The sequence below is a fragment of the Lepidochelys olivacea genome (genome assembly GCF_965140295.1).
Source record: "Lepidochelys olivacea isolate rLepOli2 genome assembly, chromosome: 5".
Classification (NCBI taxonomy): Eukaryota; Metazoa; Chordata; order Testudines; family Cheloniidae; genus Lepidochelys; species Lepidochelys olivacea.
The window spans coordinates 29,919,455-29,942,391 of record NC_140415.1 but is presented as its reverse complement, the minus strand read 5'-3'; the positions used below and the strand labels follow the sequence as shown (position 1 = coordinate 29,942,391).

The following is a 22,937-nucleotide window of genomic DNA, read 5'->3' as shown; positions in this document are numbered from 1 at the left end:
AAATCGACCACCAATTGCTCTAGCATCAACTCCGGTATTTCACCTCAAAGAGAAGTGCAAGGGGAATCGACGAGAGAGCATCTTCCATTGACACACCGCAGTGAAGACATTGTGATAAGTAGATCTAAGTACGTCAACTTCAGCTACGTTATTCACGTAGCTGAAGTTGCATAACTTAGATCGATCCCCGCCATCCCCACCCCCTTGCCCTCCTGTAATGTAGACAAGCCCTAAGATACCATGTTTTAATGGTTGTACCATTCAATGAGAATGAAGCTTTCTTTAGGAAAATAATTAAAGTGCAAATGCAAAATAAGATTAAAATTGATTATATAAATCCAGGATACCTGCTTGCTGATTTAAATCATGATTAATATCACTTTGATTTAACTCAGTCCATACTGATAGGCACTACTCTAATGTGTAAAAGAAGTAGGAATTGGCTCTATGTGTGCTTACAAAATAAAAATACAAACCTGGCAGCAACAATGTGGACTCTTCTGTGCTCTGTCACACCAGCGGACATAACTCTGATACATGATAGCCATGAAAGGTCATTTACTCCTAAGGGCCAGCTCCTGTTTCCACAGAAGTCTGTCAAAACTCCTCATGACTCCCACTTGTATTGAATTATGGAGTGTTGCTGGATGAGTGTGTTGCCTTGACAGGGATGAGATCTGACCTGAAGTTAAACCTAAAGATGAAAGACAATTTCCTACTAATATCAACTGAGTTATCCATTCCTCCTAGGTCAACATCTTCCCTCTAACCTTTCCCTGTAGCGATTTTATAAACTTTCAGGGCCCTCATGCGCAGAGCTTTGAACTGTTACCTTGTCTTCACATACGTTTGCAAGAACATTGCCCAATCATAATTTTCTCCACTAAACACAGCACTGAGATCTGCTGTCCAAGCTTTCTGTCCCTTCCTTGCCACCTGCCCCTCCCCTTTGTTTTTTTCTCATCCTTCCTTCCACTTAAAGCAAGTGTTCAAAGTAAACAACCATGTAACACCGTTTTACTGCTCTGTATTTAGACTACAAGGTAAGGGCTCTGGCCACATCTCTAAGTCCTGTACAGTGCTGAGAACATACTCAGTGCTTGATTCATAATAGCAACACTACACAAATGAATTCCGAACTAGTGAAAGATGTGAGCGTGACATCAGTCAAAGTAAAATGTTTCTTTGCCCATAGAAAAGGCACAATCTGGGCTTCCCTACACTGATCTACTGATGTTCCTCATTGCTGATGCTGGAGTCCAGCTGGAGGGATCATGGGGTAGTTCATTTTCCATAGCATTTGATTCCTTCACACTCCTGCTGAGACTACCAAGAAGGGGGCCAACTGCGGTGGTGGATTTTGTAACATGCACACATCTCCAGCAGGAATTGGACGGAGGTCAGCTCACCTCACCAAGATAAAGAGCTATCATATGAATGACTCTGACTCATTCCCGACCCATGCCACATTTATGCCTTCAACTGTTAAGTGTGTCTGATTATCAGTTATCTATACAGAGGAGTTTTTTAATCCTCAGTCAGACTATTCATGGGGAAGGAGAAAAGTTACACTTAGATGTCATTTAGGAGTCCCATGTGCAGTTCAGTATTCCTGTGTTCACTACTGATGAAACCGTATAAAAAGAAGAAAAAATAGGCTCTTACCTTGAATTCCCCCTTGTCTTCCAGAAACACACATATTTTTTTTTCCAGACAGAAAAACTTATACTTCTTTGCAAGTTTTCTAATTCTTTGTAAAAATAGGAAAATCAAAAGGAGTACGTCAAAAATGTTCATTTAAATTGACTCGTCTTAATTCCAACCTTTCACATTCCCCCCCGCCCCGTCCCAAAAAAAACCCTCTAAAACTTTCCCACTGTTTGTAGAACCTGATGCCATTAGGCTGCTGACCCGCCCTTAAATACTTAAGAAAACCAGGCAGTTATAAACAGCCACCGACTGATCCATGTGCTTAACGAAGAAAATGATAGTTGGGCACATCTATATTGGAAAAATGTTCCACCAAAGATGGTGACACTGGATGGGCTAGTGTGGCTAGGGACCAGATTTTTTTACCACCATGCTGACTAAATCCATGGGCTTAGATGACCGTGATAAAATCACCTCTTCTCTGTCTACAGCACTCGTTATTACGAACACTGGCAGAGCTGCACTCACGCTGAAATGTGTCTACAATTGGCAAATTTGGAAGCAAGACCCTTCGGTCTGCTTCCTAAACCAGAAACTGTCATTTGAGGAGAAACCACTTTATGTAGCGTAACAAAGCAACATGGTTGTACTTAAATGTCAGGAACTGGTTTTCCAGCTCAAAACACCACAGCACCCCCTACACTCTTGAGATTGTTCGTTGCTTGTTCTACTAGAGGAATTCTCAGTGCTGGGATAGAGATTTGGAAGTGAATCCCCAAAACATCTTTTGGAGAGTGGTGAGATGAGGTATACAAACTTTGTCTACAGAATCAAGCTTTCATTAAAAAAGAAGTTTGTGGCCATTCTGGTTGTGGAGCCACAGCAATTAGGTTTATTGAATATTTAGCACATATTCAATAGTTATGCAGAAGATGCAATTCATGAGAATGTGAAAAAGAATGTTTGAATTATTTTTTTAATGTGAACTTGTGGATAGTGAATATAAATGCTGACTTTGGCCATGTATGGCACAATAAACTTGCATTATATTTCACAGGGTGGGTGAGGTAATATCTTTTATTGGACCAACTTCTGTTGGTGAGAGAGACAAGCTTTTGAGCTTACACAAATCCTGAAGAGAGCTCTGTGCAAGTTCGAAAGGTTGTCTCTCTCACCAACAGAAGCTGTTACCCAACTTTTCTCTCTAACATCCTGGGACCAACATGGCTACAACAACACTGCATATTATATTTCACAGCATTTTAGGGGCTAGAACAGTGGAAAATACTTTGGGTAGATTTTGGGTAAAGGGCGAAGCCTCAGAACCTCTGGCCCCGGACACTGTCCCACAAGTACTAATGATCATTCATGTATTTATCAGTGACAGCTCCACCTTTAGAACAGCTGGGGTGGAATCCTCTCCCTGTTTGTGCTCAGTGAGAGTTTTGCAATCCAGTTCAATAGGGCCAGGATTTCACTCTTGGAGCTCTGTCCTGCCTTAGATAAACTATAAAATGTAATCCAATAAATGTATCGAAATCCCATTTCCATGCAATAGCTGGTAATTTAACAGCAGAGTGCTTCCATTTTCCAGATGTGGGATTTAAGCAGGCCCCTGCTTGTGTAGTACATACATCAAAAGATGGCTTTAAAACCGCAGAACTCAGTGGAGCAACTGCATTTATGACCAATCCCATAATACCTGCCTTGCACTTACTAAAGCACTCATAATTAAATGAGCACATGTGAAGCTATGAAGGGGGTACATTGCTCACTCTAAAACTTTGGGAACCAACAGTATTTGAAACAAAAGTAAGAAGTACTAAGCGAGGTGACTTCTAGCTCTAATCATAGAATCATTGAAGATTAGGGTTGGACGGGACCTCAGGAGGTCATCTAGTCCAACCCCCTGCTCAAAGCAGGACCAATCCCCAACTAAATCATCCCAGCCAGGGCTTGGTCAAGCCTGACCTTAAAAACCTCAAAAGAAGGCGATTCCGCCACCTCCCTAGGGAACCCATTCCAGTGCTTCACCACCCTCCTCATGAAATAGTGTTTCCTAAAATCCAACCTAAACCTCCCCCATTGCAACTTGAGACTGTCTAATCTTCCTCCATGCTTTTTTCTAATGTGGTTTACCATTGTTTTGATACATTGTGCATATTGCAGCTGCTCTGTGTTCTCTAAGCTCACAGAAAAGGGTATTCCCCAATGTACCTTCACTACTTTCTTTTCTTTAAAAAAATCATTAACAAATATTCATATTAAATCACACCTTTGAAAGTAACATGTAGAAACCAAGATCAGAGCCAAAAGGAAATGTTAGAAAAGAGATATAGTAGGAAAAATCACAGTTATTTTGGTTTAATGCAGGATTTGCTAACATGTGGCCTAATTAATTAAAACAGTATTATTGTGCCTTGAAATAAATGTTCTTCTATTCCTTCTCACCAGAAGGAAAGTCTGGTTTTCGAAACATTGCCATTTAGTTTGCGATGTTTGTAAATACCAACAGTCATTGGAGCCCAAGTATATCACTAACAGTTTCTATGTATTAAACACTTGAGTATGGTAACTGAGTTGATTATGCAAAGCAGCTGTTACTATTACACATCCCTTAAATAAAAATGTTATACAAGACAATATGAAGAACTTTTTTTTTTCAAATTCTCTTTAACTCTCCCCATTGTTCATGTTACCTTCTGAAAAAAGTAAAAGAAAAAAAATTTCCCTGTATCTATTTTCTCCTTTTTCTAACTGAAACTTGTTACCTTCCCATACTCTTGAAAATAACATCATTGTTTTGGTCTATGCCCATATTTCTGCACCAATTACACCATGGAAGAGGTATTTTTTGTTAACTGTTACTGGACAGCATAGATGTTTATGGTGCCCACACAAATAAGAAAGATCTGCCATCTTTAAAAACAATTTATTACACATTTTTGAAGGGAGAAAAGAGAGTGCTATTACAATAGCGATCACTGCATAAATGAATCCTCCTTCCCAACGTATGAAACGGTAGGAGCTGCAGTGGCACCAGAGACAGTTGCAGTCTCTCTCTACAGAGCAGAGTGGCTATTAGACTATAGTAGCCTTTTTTAATTATTATTATTATTTTTTTACAACCAGCAGTTCACGTGAAGCCATATTACAAAGTATTGAGATCCATATGTATTTACGGTATTTATGTATATGTATCCAAAATATTGATTGCATTATACATGTGTTTTATCTCTTCTGTTCTATAGAGTATCTTACAAGAGAACTATATACACATACACACTATTAAAAAATAAAAGCTAGAATAGGCATATTGGTGCTCCCAGGGTTAATCTTAGAACTCCAAATTGTCCCTTATGAGCACTGATACAACAACAGTTAGGACACCTTGGCTACCTGAGGCTATAGAAACAGGAAATGTTTTTGAATTTCCTTTATTTCTACCCCTGGCCTAAATATCAATCACTGGAAAGTTTTTAAAAAAAGGAACTTTGCAAATGGAATGTTTTGAAATAGATATTTTGCAGGAGTGAGACCAATTCAACCTTCCATTCAGTGACAATGGGAGTAAGGGCCACTTGGAAAGTCCTCTGTATTTTGATAGGAGGAATGATGAAGTTATTCCGGAACACTTGCTGTGCATGCTCTGGCATCTAAACGTGTTTGTATTTTCTCTTCATAGACCTCACTCTGGACAGTTCTGTTTGAGGACCCAGGCCTCCCAAATGTTAAGTGCCCTCATTTCTCACAGAGATCTTAATAGTAAAACTAAGAGACACTAGCTTAATTTTATACTATTGATAGAACGTTCACCCAAAATATGTCAGAGGGAGAGGGCTGTTACACCTATGAATACAGAATTATAACACTGTTCTATACAGGTACTTGTATGAGCCTCACCACTGTAGTATCCAAGTGCCATGGATGGAGGTGGAGGTAAAGCAGAGACGACTGGCTCCATGAAAACTGCCTATCTTCCTACTCTGATCCCATAGTAGCTCCTCTTGCAGCCAGCTGTCGGAGCTACTCACACAGGGCTGCAGGCTCAAGTTTCTCTTTTCTCCCAGAGCCCTTAGTTCCATGAAAACAATTGTGGCCCTCTATCTCTGACATATTTAGGATGGGTTGGAGAAAATGGATTTCTGTCTGGCCTCTCTCAGTCCCAAGAGAGAACAAGACAGAACTCCATCTTCGCCAAACCATCCTAATCCAAGTCTGGTATGACATACACCTAGGTGATAGGGTTATTCTGGCATTAAACTAATTGGGGGTCAAGGTTTGCAGAATATTTTATGTTATAGAATATGGTGAGAATGAAAAGTATTATAAAAACCGCAAATTAAAAAAAAAAATCAAACCCATTTCTTTGTCAAATGTTGGTATCCAGTCAAACTTGCTTTCATTTATAATTCAAGTCTACATTTGGAAGAATGTTGATTATTAAAATATTTGTAATCACGGAGGGCTGCCTTTTAAATCTCTTATCAGTCAGTACAACATCAGGGCAAAATGTTCACTTCATACTCTTTGCAAATGACAAAGTCCATACAGTATGACTAAGCAAGTCTGATCATTGTGCATTTTTACATTCAACCTCTCCCAGGATCCACTCAATTCCATTTAACAGTCCACTTAAAGTAGCAGCTACAGAATCTTGCACCTGTAAAACCAATAATGGCAGATGTTAATGTGGTATATGGATATACATATTGAGTGTACAGATACTAGATTAACATTCCATATTTGTTCTTAAAAATATTGTCAAATCTGCCTGTTTTGTCACTGGCTTCCAGGTCCCTTAAACAGAACATGTTTCTTAGAGTAAATTAGGGGAAAGGAAACAGTACTGTTCAGAGGATGAATAAAGAGAGCCATTAGAAAAGCTGTACATTACTGATTTCCTATAGAGTTCTCTCTTAAACCTCCCCTCGGCTGTTTATCAGTTGGTTTATCTGACATCTTATTTCCTTCACAGTATCAGTTGGAATCACAGGTTATTTGAAATTCCTTTTTATAACTCTTGGGGAACAAAGTTTCAAACTTTAGAATTTCACATAGATTATGAATTCTATAATTTCTAGTATATTTTAATTCAAATTATGTAGTCTTCTAGTTAACAGTGGTGTGTTTTAAAAATACACAAAGCTTTCCAACATTATACTTATGAAGGCAAAGGAAAATATTTTACCTAAAATCTGTATTTAAGCTTTTCTGCCTAGCAGTTCTCCTTTAGCTACAGTGTGCCACTAACATTTATATTAAAGTCCACTTCAAACATTACTGCTCACTCACGAGACAATATAAAGAGGATGAGTAAAAAGAAAACAAATATTTTAAGAAGTGAAGATACCATCCATGGTTGGCTTAGCAGATTTAATTGCAGTTGATGTGCCATGTAAACACAAGGGATTCTTTTAATGCCAACTTCAGAGGTGCAGGACAAAATCAGTACAGGCCTGTTTGGAGGCCCAAGAGTTGGATCTATCATTGCCAAAATATGAGCAAATTCATCTTGACGGTCGTGTTCTAGAAAACAGTTTGAAATATGAGTATTAGACTATATACAAACCCCGCTATATATAATCAAACTCATCTTTATTACATTTTCTTCTATCTTGGTTCTTAGGAGGATACACATCATTGTAGTTATTGGAGTACCTTCCAAGCGATAATAACCAAAGTCACAATAGGCCATTTTCCTAACTTTCACAGAGGCAGTTAGGGCAGTGAGTTGCCCCACCTCCCTCTTCCTTCCATCTCTCCCTTCCTGATTTGACTTTTTCCTCCTTTTCAAAGGCAATGATTTGAAGACAATCTAGCATGGCTGAAGAAACAAAAAGTAAACACACTTTCAGTATTAAAAGATATTCAGGACATGTTTCTTCATTATAGTTTTACATCTTCTGTAAATAAAATGAGATGCTAGAAACAATCCTAAATGTAAATACATGCTCTAGTTTAAATACTCCCAACTGAAACAAATTTTAAAAATCAACAGGTAACCTGTTTGATTCAACTTCCCGTTAATGGACTGGTAAATCAGAAAACACACAACTGTTTAAGACTAGGTCAAAGAATGAGAGTTATACCATCATGACATGAAAATAAGCAAGGAAAGAACTTTAGATGATAGCAGAACTCTGTTTCAGTGCAGTGCCAGACGTCTGATAAACTAATGAGATATTTCAGTGCATATATTAGGAGAAACTGTAGAAACTTTACCAACCATTTGATAATGGACAGTCTCCTTAAAGAGAAGAAACAACCTGAATGAACTCTGGAATAAAATGAAAACTATCATGTGAACAGCAGTGGGCAACAGTGAGTGGCTTTCCATTGGGAAGAATACGAGACATGAGTGTATTCTGTCCCCAGGTCTTTTCAATGTATATGCAGAATTTATCATGAGACAAGCCCTGGAAAATTTTGATAAGGTGGAAGGAACTGGGACTTCCACTGATGAACACTTCTTAACCAACCTCAGATATGCTGATGATATGATGCTCTTTGGTGAAACCAATCGATGCAATGCAATAAATGTTGGAGTCTGAAAAAACAGTTAGTGAGGAATATGGACTATTCCTGAATGAGGCAAAAATGAAATTCACGTACGTTGACATGATTAATTACAACAGGATACAAGCAAACACCATGATCAGCAGTGAAGCTGTAGAGCCAATAGATGAATTTAATTATGTGGGATCATACATATTCAACCAAGGAGGCTGCTCCAAAGAAATCTGAAGACAACTAGGGATGGCTTGCTCAGCCAAGGCCTCCCTCATGAAACTGTGGAAAAACCAAGGTATCTCAAAATGTATTACGGTTAGATTGCTCAAAAGCTTAATTTTTTCCATAGCAACTTATAGATGTGAATCCTGGAAAACTAATACAGTTGACAAGAAGAAAAAAGAAGAGATGTGGTGCTGGAAAAGACTCTTGCATATCTCCTGGACGGAGAAGACAATGCATGCTTATGTTAGAAATATTATTGGAGAGAAGTGGACTCTGCACTTGGAAATCAACAGGTGCAAACTTATATACTTTGGTCACATTTGGCATAAAGGTGGATATATCCTTGAGAAAGTTATCATGGAAGGAATGGTGATGGGCCACCGTAGTAGATGATGAGCAGTGAGCAGAAGGACAGATGGTGTGTGGCAGATCATGGGGAAGTCAGCTGCTGTGTACGCAAAGTTAGTGATGGATCACAAAGGCTTCCAAAAAATTCTGCTATGATGTCACTAGTATTCAGACATGAATAAGAGGACTTTACTTAGTCTCCTTAAACAAGAAAGCCATTAACAAAACTAAATCTTTCCAACTGACATTTCTTAAATCCCCATCTCATCTGCTCTGATTTTTAGCTCAGATTATTAAGAATTCATACCAAACAATTATTTACACAAAAGGAATAACTGACCACACCTTGCTTTTATATTGTAGCAAAACTGCATATAGCCTGCTTATTAGTGTCCTTATAAAATTAAATTCCTCAAGTTATATAGCAGATTCAGTAGTCAATCGTTAGTAAGAACTGTCCTGAAACCACACTAAGTTCATTTGGACTCATAATTCTTACTCATATTGATTAGTATCTTCCTCTGTACTTCTGAAGGTGAATAATAAAATCAGAATGTGGCCTTCAAAGTATAAATGTATTCTCATGTACTAGTAGCATCTCAACCATCCAAAAAATATGAGTCAACATAGTTAAAATAAACATTCCTTACTTTTATGAGCTTCCGCATTAGCAACATAGATGAATCCATCAACTACTTCGCACACCTTTTTAACCTGAGCAATTACATTGTAGTGTACTGCCTGTTGATTCCCTCCTATGCTGTTTTCTTGGTAAAACATCTTATTGACTGTAACAGTTTGCTCTGTTCTTGCTCTCTTCCTTTCCACGCTGAAAAATATGAAAACACCCCAAACATTTAACAAAATTATCCAGACTAATTTGGAAGCAGAATAGGAAAAGGGAGAGACTCCACAAAGAGGGGAGAGGGGAATGGCCAAAACATACAGAACAGTTTCATCCCTGAAACAGCTTTTTATAATTTGCATGCATAGTTAACCAGTTTTGCAAGATCCATACTAACATGCACCAATGGGTAGGTTCATGCTTATAAATTTAAAAAATGAAATTAGAGACACAAAAAGGAAAGGCACTGCTCTTTGTGCATTACACACACACATACTCATGCTGATCAAAGATTCTTTGGGCCAGATTTAAAAAACTAGGCCTACCTTCTGCCACACAATTTGTGAGTGGCAGTGGCAACTGATGTAATTTACAGGAGATGTCCATTCACCTGATTTACAGAAATAATCAAGTGCTGTGATATCCAAATTACATCCGTGGTTGAGACCAGGAGAAAAAGCCGAAATAACTGAGAACATTCAGCTTTATTTTTGCAGAGAACAAGCCTTACCTGGTAGTTGAATACAATGTCAGAATATTGAAATTTTGATGGTTATTAAATTGAAAACTGACTCCTGATCCAATCCCTACAAGAGGAACAAAATGAATTTAGGATACAAAAATATTCAGTTGCTGAAGACAACTAGCACCAAAGGCTGAAAAATCCATAAGGATCATAAATTGGATACATTTAATCAAGTGTGTCTCTATATTACAAGAAAATATATTCATTACATCAGAATGTGACTTTAGACACACACTAAATTGATCACACTGAGATGCTGATAATTTAATTAAGTATTGCTATAAAAGATTGGATGGCACTTGCAATTATTTCAAGTACATAAATAAGTTATTTAAAATTTGTACTGCAGAAGCACCTGGACACCCCAATCAGGATCAAGTTCTACTACGCTTCCTGTTCTTAAATTACATATTAAGTTCTATCCAAAATGTCTTACACCTAATTTAAAAAAAGATGCAACAAGTGTGACATATAACAGCAGGAAAACAGCACTCAAAATGCATATTTGCATATGCTACCTGTGAGTACAACTTCATTATTCCAAATCAGTTATGAATAAATAAATATCAGTGGCTCCCAACCAAATAATTTTTGAGTTTTTTTACTCTGGTTTAGAGTGAGGGGAAACTGCAGATGTTTAGAACTATATTTTATGTAAAATCCTGTTGATTAATCATTTAACTACTTCCTATATTTTCCTAGGTCACTGTTCTTTTTAATAAAGGCATTTTATTACCAATCTCCTATATAAACTTAGATTTAAGTAGGATATTATAGCAGGTAATGGGGTCCATCATCCACTTTTCCTTTTTTTGTATAACGTGCAGGCAATCAAGCAAAAGTAATTTAAAAAAGAAAAGGACATAGTATTAATGTCAGCTAAAGAAAACTGGGCTTAAGACTTATCCATGATCAACAGCGTGTTTGACTTTAAGTTCTGGACCAAAACCAGGGTAAAATCTTGACACACACCTCCTCTCCCATCTCCCGCACCCCCGCCCGAATTGATTTCAATGTGAGTTTTCCCACGGACTTCAAGGTACCAAGATTTCACCCCAAATGCTTATTGTTCCACAATGGTATTTTATTCCTCTAATCAGCCACAGAGAGAAAAAAAATCCAGTTTTAGTATAGATTCATAGAACCTAAGGCCAAAAGGGGTCTTTGCAATCATCTAGTCTGATCTCCTGTATAACATAGTCTATAAAACTAATATTCGTTTTAAAGGGAGGTATAAAAAGCACCTTTTCTCTTGTAGAACATGTTTTTAAAGAAACAACTGACTATTACCATGGATTTGTCTTTGAGGTAAGCCAGCTACAGGCAAAATGTCTGGGCAAGTCATCATTCTTCGCACCAAAGATTCATCCAATTCTTCTAAACCTGGTCCAAAAAGGGCAAAGCGAGGTTCTGCTTGCGTGACCAGTGATTGTAAAAAGGAAGTCACAGCTCCATATGTGTGACGGCTTGATTTCAAATGTCTACTCGGAGGACAGCTCTTTTTGTATCTGGGTAAAATAGATATAATTAGAAATTAAACACAAAATACAAAGGCAATATTAATTACTGTCAACCAAATTAGGTCCCAAATGTATTTTACTTGTGACTTGTAGGTTGCTGATTCATATCAATGAGGTCAGTAGTGACAGAGTTGTTAACTGATGGTTGTTATGTAGCTTATGTAAACAAATGAGAAGTATCGGTCCAGTGAGAAATATTTTTGTGGTTAAGGCACTGGATTGGTACTCAGGATAGCAGTGGGATACAAGAGCCAGAGGATGGGGAGCACCAGAAGAGTAGGTGGGTAGACAGCTGCAGAGGCGGGGGATAGAGGAATGTACAAAGATGTGCAGGGGGAAGAGGGCAGAATCAGGGAGTTGAACAAGAGTAGAGTGGGAGAGAGGCAGGAGCCAGGAGGTGGATAAAAGAAAGGGGAACAAGAACAGGCTAGGAGCACAGGGATATAAGGGTCTGTGCCCTCTTGAACACACAACTTAGAATTGAACCCGGGGATCCTGAACATCTACATTCCTCTGTTGTCAGCAAATAATTGTGAAAGCACAGCACTGACAAAGCATGTGTCTCATTCCTCTCTAGTGGCTGATCCACATATTCGAGAACCCCAATTATTGCCAATATTGTTCCATGTAACAGATTTTTCCCCGTTTTTTTTAAAATTAGGAAGTTGTATCCAAAAAAAAGCTATATTAAAAGAACATTAAGGTTCCAAAGTCAAGATGCAAAAGTTAGGAAATGCCAAAATTAAGGTTGCCTGGACATTATTATGCTTATTACATGAAATACTATTTTATTCCAAAGGACCTCTGGTTTATTCGATGAGTGCTTGACTTTGCAACATTAATATTCTTTTAATGTAGTTGATCGACTGTAGAGATAGATTTTTCATGCAATTTTCTGTACCTGAGTCTGTCAGATAAGACCTTAAAAACTAAAATCCCATTTGCTCTACATAGTACTTTTGGTAAGAGTAGGAGTTTGCTTGTCTTCTGGGCAAAAATATTACCACCACAGTTTTTGTATAGCATGCTGTGGCTGGCTCTCTAACTCCTATTCTGAGGTGGCTGCATTTCTGTGGCGTTATATGTGTATCATTTGCAAAATGCTTTGAAATCCTTTGGAATTAAATAGGTATGTATGAATATTGCAAACAGAAAGAACTGACAGAATTGTTACATAATTAGAAACTTCCTGTCAAGGCACCAGAAATGCATTTTATCTGCAAAACCACTTCAAGAGTCAAGTAATATTTTCCTGTAATTAGACTAGCAGAGTTGTGATTTTAAAATCTGGATTTGGGGTGAGTTATACTGCTTTATACACACTGGAGAAACGTAAAATACTTACATTGTCATATAGTCATACAATGCATTATTATTTAGCTCAGAAAAGGATTTATTAAAGATTTCCACATCTGGAAGTGATTTCCAGTCAACAGAAGACCAAGAAGGGAGATCCCGCAAGAGAAAATATCGCCATAACAATGGATCCCGCACAGCTAAACTCCAGTACTGACTTGTGCTTCCCAAATGGCACAGGTCTTGGGGTGAGAGAAATGACATAATGTATAACTGCACATCAATCTGAAAACATTAAAGAAAAGCAGTTTTAATGACCGAGGACCTCACTAATGCAAATAGAAGAGATTAGGAGGGAAAAATAAAAGCAAAAATAATATTACTTCACATGCAAAAGTATAAACACGGAACAGGTCACTACATTATAAGGTCAAAAAGGGACCATGATTGACTTCCTGCATAACACAGGCCATAGATTATCTGCAATCCCTGTATCTAGACCAACAATTTGTGGCTGAATAAGAGCATAGTTTTTAGAAAGATGTCCAATCTGGATTTAGACTCCAAATGATTGATTATCCTTATTGTTAAAAAACGTACACTTTATCTCCAGGTTGAATTTTGATAATTTCAGCTTCCAGCCACTGAATCTTGTTATGCCTTTATCTGCTAGAATCAGCGTTTCTCAAATGTGGCCACCGTGGCTGAACGCAGCCACCAGGGGGTTTCCCTGTGGCCATGACAGCCTCCTGGGTGAGTGACTGGTGGGGAGGGAGGGCAAAGCATAGGCCTTCCCCTTTCCTCCCTGTTGCTCTTGGACACGCCGCCCTGCACCATCTCTGGAGACAGGAGGAGAACAATGCTGAAGGAGCAAGATGAGTTCTCTACCTGGGGGGGAAGAGTGGCTTCGTGGGGCTCACGCTTTAGCCCTGGGATGGGGACTTAGGGAGCTTGACTGCAGATCACCTGCTGCAGCCATGAGGCTTCAGGTGCCAATATCCGGCTCTAGCCGCAGGGTTTCAGGCACTGACCCCCAGCTCTGGCCATGCAGCCCTGGCCTTCAGCCATGGGTCTTCAGGCTCCAACCCCTGGTTGCGCAGCCGCAGACTCCAATCCCCAGCTCTCGCCACATGGTGCCAACCCCCAACCCCGGTGGCAGCCGCAGGCATCAGGCGCTGATCCCTGGCAGCACACTCTGACCCCCAGCCATGGTCACTGACCCTGGGTGCCAACCCTCGGCTCCAGTGGTTGTCAGTGCTGGGTGCAGATCCCCAGCCCTGGGTGCTGGGGTTCAGATCCCTGGCCTTGGGCTCCAGCAGTTTGCTGGCTCTGGATGCTGACCCCTAGCCTTGGCCGCATGGTAGCAGGTGTGGACCCCAAGTGCCAACCCTGGCGGTGGCTGCTTGCCCCAGGGGCCAATCCCGGCCACGTGCTCTTGCCCCCAGCCCTAGTTGCTGACCCCAGACACTACTCCTGGATGTCAACCCTATGCTCTGGGGGGTGCTGGCCATGGGCGCCGATCCCCAGCCTTGATCACATGGCAGCAGACACCAACCCCGGGCTCTGGCAGGTGCTGGTCCTGGATTCTGATGCCAATCCCTTGCCCCGGTCGCACGGCAGTGGGCATGGACCCCAAGTGCTGACCCTTGGTGCTGACCGCAGGCCCCGGTCTTGCGGCAGCAGGTGCTGGCTCCGCGTGCCGACCCTCCCAATCCCTGGCCCTGACCACACAGCAGTGGGCACCAACCCCCAGCGCCAACCCTCATCCCCGACCACACGTTTGTTTCCCCCTCTACTGTTCCTCACCCCTTTCCCCATGTTTCCCCCCACCTCCACTGTTCCTCACATGTTCTTGTCAACTGGCGGAAATGGGCCACCTTGATTATCACTACAAAAGGGTTTTTTTCTCTCCTGCTGGTAATAGCTCACCTTACCTGATCACTCTCATTGTTTGTATGGTAACACCCATTGTTTCATGTTCTCTGTGTATATAAAATCTCCTCACTGTATTTTCCACTGAATGCATCCGATGAAGTGAGCTGTAGCTCACAAAAGCTTATGCTCAAATAAATTTGTTAGTCTCTATGGTGCCACTAGTACTCCTTTTCTTGTTGTAGGAAAAAGTGTGAGTGCGGCCACCAGCAAGAGTTGGAGGCCACCAAAAATTTTGTTGCGAGAACCCCGGTGAAAAAGAGCCTTCTGGTATCAGACATGAACCCCCAGGTGGTAATTTCTGAAGGTAGGGCAGAATAATCTGACCATGCCTTTGATTTATGGGCGCGCCCAAGTGCTGCAAACAGGATGGGAACCGGGTGGCTGGAGTGGTCAGAGAGACGAGGAGGAGAGCCCGGGGTGGGTGGGCTAGAGACGGAGGGAGGCAGGTGGCTGGGCTGGGCGGAGGGGTGGCAGGAGCCGGGTCACTCACTCACCGGCAGCGTCTGCAGGGCGCAAACCTCTTCGCCGGCCTCCTCGAGGCCGCTTCTCGACCGCTCTGCGGCCGCCGCCTGCCCGCCGCGCTGCCTCGGACCCCGGGCCCACCTGTCCCTGAGGAGGCGGAGGCTGCTGCGCAGGGCAGACTCCAGGCGGCCCCAGTCCCCAGCGTTGCCCGCTGCCATTGCCTCGCCCACCGGCTGCGGCCGAGAGCCCCGGGGGCGCTGCTCGCTCTCGGCAGGCGGTGCCAGGCCCTGGCCCGGCTCGGAGATCCCGGCCTCCAGCTCGCGGGGCGGCTGCCAGCCGGCAGGGAGCGGGGCGTGGAGAGGGGAGCGCTACCGGGTCACCGAAAACCCACGCGGCGCCCCGGCCGCCTCCCAGCTGCGCCCCCGGCAGAGGCCACTCAGGTGCCGGGGGCCTCACGCGCGCCTGCGGGTCAAGGCAGGGGGAAACCCCGGGCCTCCCGCGGCAGCCAGCCTGGGGCTCAGCCCAGCTGGTGCAGAGCCTTGGCGGGAGCCCCGCACCCTCGGAACGATACAGGGACCCCAGCCGCAGCTCAGCGGCACGTATCCCCGGTGCAACGCTGAGAGCAGCAACGCAGGCTGCTGCGCTGTGAACATGGGCTTAAGTATTAGAGCAGCTGGATAAGGCAGCCCTACAGCAGGAAAGGTTAGAACTAAGGGCAGGGCTTCTTTAGAAACAACCTCAAACCGGCTCTCCAGCCCTAGAAAGGGCTTTTACCTACGATCTGTAGGAGGAGAGGGAGGATATTTCGATTTTAACCACAGTACCTAAAGCCATAATAATAGACTCTCACTTTCACTGTTCGCTTCTGTGGTGGTAGTGGGTGATAGCTGTACACATCACAAAATCCCCCATCAACAAGTTCTCTGCTATCATTGTTATTCATGACTGTTGAGCAGCTGTGTTATCCTCAACCATTCAGTGCCAAAAGAATGTGTCGTACACACCCACCCTCTTCAGAATTTAATATTGAGAATGCAGGCAGTTTGCCTGATTGGAAGCTCACTAAATTGTAAGATGTTTTTAACCAAATAAATAGCAATTCTCCCCCACAGCTTTCAGAATCGTAGCTGTAAAATTTCCAATAGCACAAGAAAAATAGTCACACTACTGAGGTTTTAACAGTGTTTTGTCTCAGTTTAATGTTGATCTTTCTACTTGTCTTCGTCATATATTGCAACTTTCTTGTAAAGAATGGATAACAGCAACTGGTTAATTAAGCTAACTATGGAATTTCTTGAAGTAGTCCAAGATTAGTTTTGCATTTGCTGTATTCCAGTCTTGTCCTTTTAAGAGTCCCTCACACACAGCTACATATTTCATTAACATCTTTTCTCCTACTTCTCGGAAATCCAGCACTGCACTATGTAAGCTGCAATACAGTTCAGTATTAGATTCAGAATCCATTTCATAGGGTCCAGGCTTTTCTTCTCCACAGTGCTTCAGTCCCCAGTAACACATTTCTCCAATATACATCATGGCCAGTACATGGGTATCACTAAATATACCTGCAAAAACAATTTAGAATTCAAGACTCCAAGTGACACGACACTTATTTCTCCCCTTTTATTCTGTTTAACAAACTAATAATCATTAACTTAATGCTTTTCAACAGATCAAGAATTTTACAAAAGGCAGTAAATATCATTATCCTCATTTTACAGAAGAATACATGAAAGCACAGAGAAGTGAAGTAACTTGCCCAAGGTCACCTAGTAGGCCAGTGGCAAAGCTGCAAAAAAGACTCCAAGTCTAAGTCCTAGCTCATTACTTTGGGCACTGTCTTCCAGTAAAAGATGGGTTTTAATACCAACTTTACCATATACAATTTTCTGACAGATATCAGTGTTTACTGCAATGGTTTATAAAAATACAGAATGTCACTACAGAGGCAGAGGTTTTTTTAAAATAGGTAAACAAACTTTCTGCACTTCCTCAGCTGCACCGTGTTTAAAAAGCAGTTCCCCAGTAGTATTAGAAGCTTTAGTATTTGGACAATGCCATACAGTAGATATCCATGGTCTTTTACAAAGAAAAAAGATTACTAAAGAAGTGAAGAGACAAAGACTATAAGATAATAAAAAAAAGTCCTATTAACTCTTCTTACTTTATAAAAAGTGAATTGTATACTTATGACAAGGCTAGATTGAAAACCCCGGTTACTGTCTTAATCCTCGCTCCAAAACACTTCCTATTTGAATTTTTTAAATTCATTTAACAAGCCTGTGCTTCAATTTTCATCGTTTATATAAATGTACAGTGCCACCTCAAAAGAATTTGTTGAATAGTGACTCCCCATTTTTTTTTTTTTAAAAAACATTTGACTAAAATGTTATATACAGATGGTGCTGGGGGGGGAGGAGGGAGGAAGAGGGTGAAGCTAAATTCAGTTTTTTTAAAGTACTTTAAGATCCTCAGATGAAAAGCAATAATAGCAATAGTGATATATAACAGGTACAGCATAGGCAGTGACAGTAAAAATGTCTCAACTCTACCTAATGTGACTCAACCCAGTTCTGGAAGTACGATCTCTAGCACTGTGAACACAGTTAATCGACCATGTCCATTTAATCCTAAGCATGACTGTAGAGACTGCCAGCAAGGTACCACTTAGTGCCAATTATGTTGACACTTGCCTACTGAGAACTGGACAGATCACAAAACATACTGGCACCAAACTGTCTTCAGATGCTAATAACTTTTGGGCACTGACGATCTAGACCAGAATTTGAACCAATGACCTAGATGTCAAAGGCTTTGTATCCCATAACTAGATCATTCAGCTGTCCATTTTCCTGAGATGAATTTAAAGTTCAGCAAGTTGTCTTATTTTCTCTCTCTCTCCGCACCCATGTCCACAATTCAGAACAGGAAAACAGGACAATTTGTTCTTGCCTGTTTCTATGATTTATTGTTCTTAAAAGGGGACAGAATTCGAATCTGCATGAAGTTCAACCTGCCTTTTTAAAAATTATATGGTAGAGGATCTTATAAAGGAGAAGGAACAGGTGAAGAACAATTTACCTTCACTGAGCAATCTAGCTGTGTCTTTATCCTGAAATGAGACATCATTTAGCCGAGGAGGGTATCTAAACCTTAGCATCTTCAGTAAGTAATGGATTCCATCGTTAAGACACTGAATATAAATTATACAGAAAATAAAGTGCTAGAACAGCATACAACAAATTAGATCAACTGCAATGTAATCTATTCTAGTCAGAATTATTTTAAATTAAAATGTTTCTCAAGTACTTATGTGAAGGAAAAACAATAAGATGAATATAATTTTAAAGGCAAAAGTAATTTTTTAATTTATGGAGAGTCATAAATCCATGAAATTAACTTTTTTCCATCTTCCTGTGTTCAGATATGCAACATAAACCATATTAGATTGCTATATTTATGACTTTAGTTAAGACTTTTAAAATTGCTATTTTAGGGAGATTTAAAATTTTAGCTCAAATTAAATTTAATGTACTAATGGGTAACACAAGAGAAGTATTTTCAGGTAACTTTTCAAATGGCTGCTGAACAGATTAAAAGTTCAATAAATTATTTTAAGTAGACAATGTCCAAGGGTAAAATTTTCAAAAGTGCTTATGTGAATTAGGAGCCTAAATCCTATTTTCAAGTGCAATACACATATTTAGATATAGGCTTAAATCTCAAAAAATCAATAGGATTTGGTATTCTAAGGGTCTGTCTACATGGAAAAGTTATACTATTATAAATTAAAGTTTAAATTTCATCAATTCAGTTATTACATTTAAGAGCACCTTTTTTATATTGAAAAAACAAACAAAAAAGAAAAACCTTTGGAAGGAATTCATGACAACTGAAAAAGAATATCCACAAGGGGGTTTATATCAGTATAACTATATCTGTGTAGGTATAGCAGCTTAACTAGTAAAATTTTCCAATGTAAACAAGTCACTTAGGTGCTTCTGAAAATTTTACTCCAAGTTTCCAACTGTGATCCAGTCCAATGACAGAAGAGAAAACTGTGGATAGATTAAAAATCTAATATACTTTGTGACTGTTGTGATTTTGTCAAAACTCTAATCTAACTCAAAGCAAACAGCTTGTCTGAGGATCACAGTTTTCCCACGATCACTAGCTTGTTAGAATTACAACAAATTTTAAAATGCCTGCTTGTGAAGAAAAGGGGCTTTACCTTTTTAAACAAGTCAGTGTTTTCTGTTATCCAGCATCCTCTCTCTTTTACAGTGTGACAATACATGTAGAGTAGAGCTCCTCGTCTCCAGGATAGACATTCTAACAACTCTGTACCAAGAACACCATGTAGCTGAAATAAAACTCAAAAGCTGAACCAAAACTGTTGTTTTAGCCCTAGGAAATCAAAGAAATACATGAGAACTGTGAAGGGCACAGAATTTATTGTTTTTCGATCAGGCACCCAAAAAGGTCTCTTGAAACTCTAATGAGTCCTGGACTGGACTACAACTAGCAAGAACCACCACCGTGAGAGTCTAGTGAGCTGCTTCTAAAAGTGGTCTGTAGACCATCATTCAAGAATCAGTGCTTATAGACAGATAAGAATCAGAACGTTTTAAAAAGACCTCAGAATATTTTGTCGTTTACCCATCAAAACGAAAAATAAGTGTCATTCTCTATTAAAAACCCCAACCATTTGAAGTAAGGTTGTTTGCCATAATTCAGTACTCACATCTTGATGCATGTTGCTTTCTTTAACTAGAACCTCTGGTTCTGAAAGAATACTGATAAGTTCTTTAACTCTCTGTGAGGAAGAATCTTCTGGAAAATCTTCATCTACAAGTTGGTTCTCCTCAAAATATGTGATGTCCAAGACTATCTATAAAAAGGGAAAACATACTATAAACAAAACATTCAACAAATTCATTAAACATTATATACAGTAAAATGAGCTTGTTAATGTTATGATTTGAAAGTTAAATTTTATAACATTTAATTTAGAAAAACTCACTCTAGAGTTCACAAATCACAAAGTTAAAATTCTTACAATAATTTCAATCTACATAATAGACAGGACTCAGTGTTGTCCTCCTCTAACACTGGTGCAACTCGCATTAATTCTGCTTGTCTCTGATCCAGAGCATAAAGTGACCTGAATTTTCTGAAAATGCTTGCAACCACCATAAAATACACTACAGGCATCTAAGAACATTGAGGAATCTTTTCATGCTATGCCACCTTTTCTTTAATTTTAATTATAAATGTTTCTTAAAGCATGTCTCATTTAAATGCCATACCTGTGTGTAAAGCTGCAAAAGATTCGAAGGATTTACAATTTCTTTATCTTCTTTACAAAGATCTTTCAGCTTCTCCAGCGAGATAGCAGCCTTCACTAAAAAAGCATCTATAAGAGGATGGGGGAAAAAAGACCTCCTTAGAAAGCCAGAAAAATGTCTGGCAATAACTTACAATCAGTGTCTTTCAACAGCCTGGCTTGCCTGACTTTATCATTACACGTTTGTATCCATCATAACAATATCTGCAGAAACACTGGCTCAGTAACCACAAAAACCTACTCTCTAAATTTGTTTCGTTTTAGTTCTCTCAAACGGCTGAGTAGTAAAATACTGAAACAAGCCAGAGGCGCATTTTCTTGACAGCCTACTGCTTTTGTGCCAAAGTTTGACCTTCCCTATTTTTTAAGTTCACGGTCTGATGCTTTAGGAAGAGGCTACACACTAGAATTCAACTTTTAGTTGAAAAAGTCTCTCTTTGGCCTAGATGAGCCCTTGCCACAGTGACAGGCAGAGGCTCGGTGGAAACAAGTCTCCATGAGGAACCCGGGACAGAGCTCTTGTTAGGCTGCCCCATGGGGAGGCGCTGCCGTCTCTGCAGGGCTCGGCTGTACATGGGGCAGGAGGCCAGGACGCTCCACGGGGAGAAGGACCGCCTTCACGCCGGCTGCCTCCAGCGGGCAGGGCCGACGGCGGTGGGGTAACCCCTGCTCACCATCTCCGCCCGCTCCTCTCAGCCGCTCCAGCCTCCGCCCCAGCCCCGCCAACCGCTGCCGCAGCGCAACCACCACGGCAGCATCCATAACAACACCAACCACCACCCGGATCACGTGACTCGACCAGCCTTCTCACGTGACCTCATCACTGACCCGCAGCCAAAATCACGTGACACGGGAGGGGTGAGGGGGGGCAGGCCTCCCAGCTGGTGAACACGCATGCGCTGGCATGGGAGCGACGGGACCAGTCAACTAGGTGCGGGGGAGAGGGGAAACTCAGTCCTTGCGCATGCGCCATAGAGATTGCGTATGTGTCTGTGTGGGTGATATCGCTTTCCGTCTTTCCCCCTTTGCGAGTCTCTTTGGTCGCTCTCGGAAGGGGGCACCGCCCCCAGCGTGAGTGGGGTTTAACCCGTTGTTCTCCGCCCTGCCGCTACGCTTCTTACCCAAAGCAGGGCTGACCCCCTCGTTCCTTAGTCCCCCCGCTTAGCAGCTGGGATGGGGTCAGGTCGTTGATAGGTGTATCCCACGTTTACCCCCCCCCGAAGGTGCTGGCCCTAGGGGGCGGGGGATACCTAGCTTGGTAGAATTGTCTCGTTTCTCTGGGGTCCGAGGCAAAATGTTTCATAGTAAATCAGAAGTTGCTGCCATTAGGCTTCAGAGTTAACACATGAGTCAGAAGCTCATGTCTCTGAGATGGCACAGCAGCTGGGTCATGCTTGGAAAGTTTTTATTCACCAGAGAGGATAGAATGTAAACAAACAAATAAATACCCTTCAGAAAGGAACAGGGATACTGAGGAGGTGGGTGAATATCTTTTACTGACTCTTATAATTCATACTTGAATGCTGCTTTCTTCCTGCTATGCAGCTTCAAAGCCTTTGGGAAGCATCTCCACTAGAATCAGTTAATTGTTTGTAAATCAGGATGCAGTCCAGACCTGATGTAAAATGGTTCTTGGCATTAAAATAATTGTGAGCAACAGTGACTTAAACTGCAGGCAGAATGATAAAAAGGCAGAATTTTTCAGATTTTAAATTGAGCGTTGTCCCAATTCCAACTGCTTCGCTGCTGATTCTGAGGGATAACATTTAGTATTGGGGCACACTCAATAAAACTGAAAACTAGACAAAAGTAAATGTACATCTATACTTGCTTTGGAGACAAGCTGCTGCTTCTCCATGTCTTGGTTCCTATCCGGCCTAAAATACTACCTGCAGGTGATGACCTTCAGAAGTTCTGCAGAGGCTGCCTGCTATGAAAAGATATTTCTCTTTCCCCCCAACAACAAGCTGCTAGCACACCATAGATTGTTACCATCCTGTTTCATTGGTATAACAACTGTATTTCTAAAGTGCCTTTAACTATAAATGGTGACAAGGTTTCAGAGTGGTAGCTGTGTTAGTCTGTATCAGCAAAAAGAACGAGGAGTACTTGTGGCACCTTAAAGACAAACAAATTTATTTGGGCATAAGTTTTCTTGGGCTAAATCCCACTTCATCAGATGCATGCAGTGGAAAATACAGTAGGAAGATATAGATAGATAGATAGATATATGCAGAGAACATGAAAAAATGGGGGTTGTCATACCAACTC

General features: G+C 40.9%; 2 protein-coding genes across 4 annotated transcripts; both read right to left on the bottom strand.

Moving 5' to 3' along the window:
• Positions 1–4,566: 4,566 nt before the first annotated feature.
• Positions 4,567–15,813, bottom strand: FBXO4 (F-box protein 4). 3 transcript variants are annotated; one of them, XM_084628352.1, is made up of 7 exons: positions 15,352–15,790; positions 12,972–13,207; positions 11,397–11,614; positions 10,092–10,167; positions 9,387–9,565; positions 7,004–7,179; positions 4,567–6,313 (listed from the first exon to the last, which is right to left on the bottom strand). In XM_084628352.1, the coding sequence occupies exons 1-7, from the start codon at positions 15,535–15,537 to the stop codon at positions 6,224–6,226; spliced, it is 1,161 nt and encodes a 386-aa protein (XP_084484478.1). In that variant the 5' UTR covers positions 15,538–15,790; the 3' UTR covers positions 4,567–6,223. The 3 variants fall into 3 exon arrangements, with proteins under 3 accessions (XP_084484478.1, XP_084484480.1, XP_084484479.1); XM_084628354.1 differs by lacking the exon at positions 15,352–15,790 and adding an exon at positions 14,857–15,305; XM_084628353.1 differs by lacking the exons at positions 4,567–6,313; positions 7,004–7,179 and adding an exon at positions 7,186–7,477 and having other exon boundaries at positions 15,352–15,813.
• A 690-nt stretch (positions 15,814–16,503) lies between these two features.
• On the bottom strand, positions 16,504–21,481 carry RIMOC1 (RAB7A interacting MON1-CCZ1 complex subunit 1). The gene is made up of 6 exons (XM_084628217.1): positions 21,341–21,481; positions 20,629–20,735; positions 20,064–20,210; positions 19,551–19,682; positions 18,401–18,512; positions 16,504–16,884 (listed from the first exon to the last, which is right to left on the bottom strand). Exons 1-6 carry the CDS (start codon positions 21,426–21,428, stop codon positions 16,598–16,600), a joined length of 873 nt encoding a protein of 290 aa, XP_084484343.1. The 5' UTR covers positions 21,429–21,481; the 3' UTR covers positions 16,504–16,597.
• Between the last annotated feature and the right edge of the window lie 1,456 nt (positions 21,482–22,937).

What these genes read in the sequence shown, in the direction of transcription:
- FBXO4 (XM_084628352.1), bottom strand. Translation starts at nt 15,537, where the DNA reads ATGGCAGCGGGCAACGCTGGGGACTGGGGCCGCCTGGAGTCTGCCCTG. An exon ending in TTGTATGACTATATGACAAT is followed by an intron (nt 11,615 to 12,971) that starts GTAAGTATTTTA and finishes TATTTTACCCAG; the next exon opens with ATACAAAAAGAGCTGTCCTC. An exon ending in TGCTAAGCCAACCATGGATG is followed by an intron (nt 6,314 to 7,003) that starts GTATCTTCACTT and finishes TTGGTTTTACAG; the next exon opens with GTGCAAGATTCTGTAGCTGC.
- RIMOC1 (XM_084628217.1), bottom strand. Translation starts at nt 21,428, where the DNA reads ATGGATGCTGCCGTGGTGGTTGCGCTGCGGCAGCGGTTGGCGGGGCTG. An exon ending in AAAGCAACATGCATCAAGAT is followed by an intron (nt 19,683 to 20,063) that starts GTGAGTACTGAA and finishes GTTTTATTTCAG; the next exon opens with CTACATGGTGTTCTTGGTAC. An exon ending in ACACTGACTTGTTTAAAAAG is followed by an intron (nt 18,513 to 19,550) that starts GTAAAGCCCCTT and finishes ATTTATATTCAG; the next exon opens with TGTCTTAACGATGGAATCCA.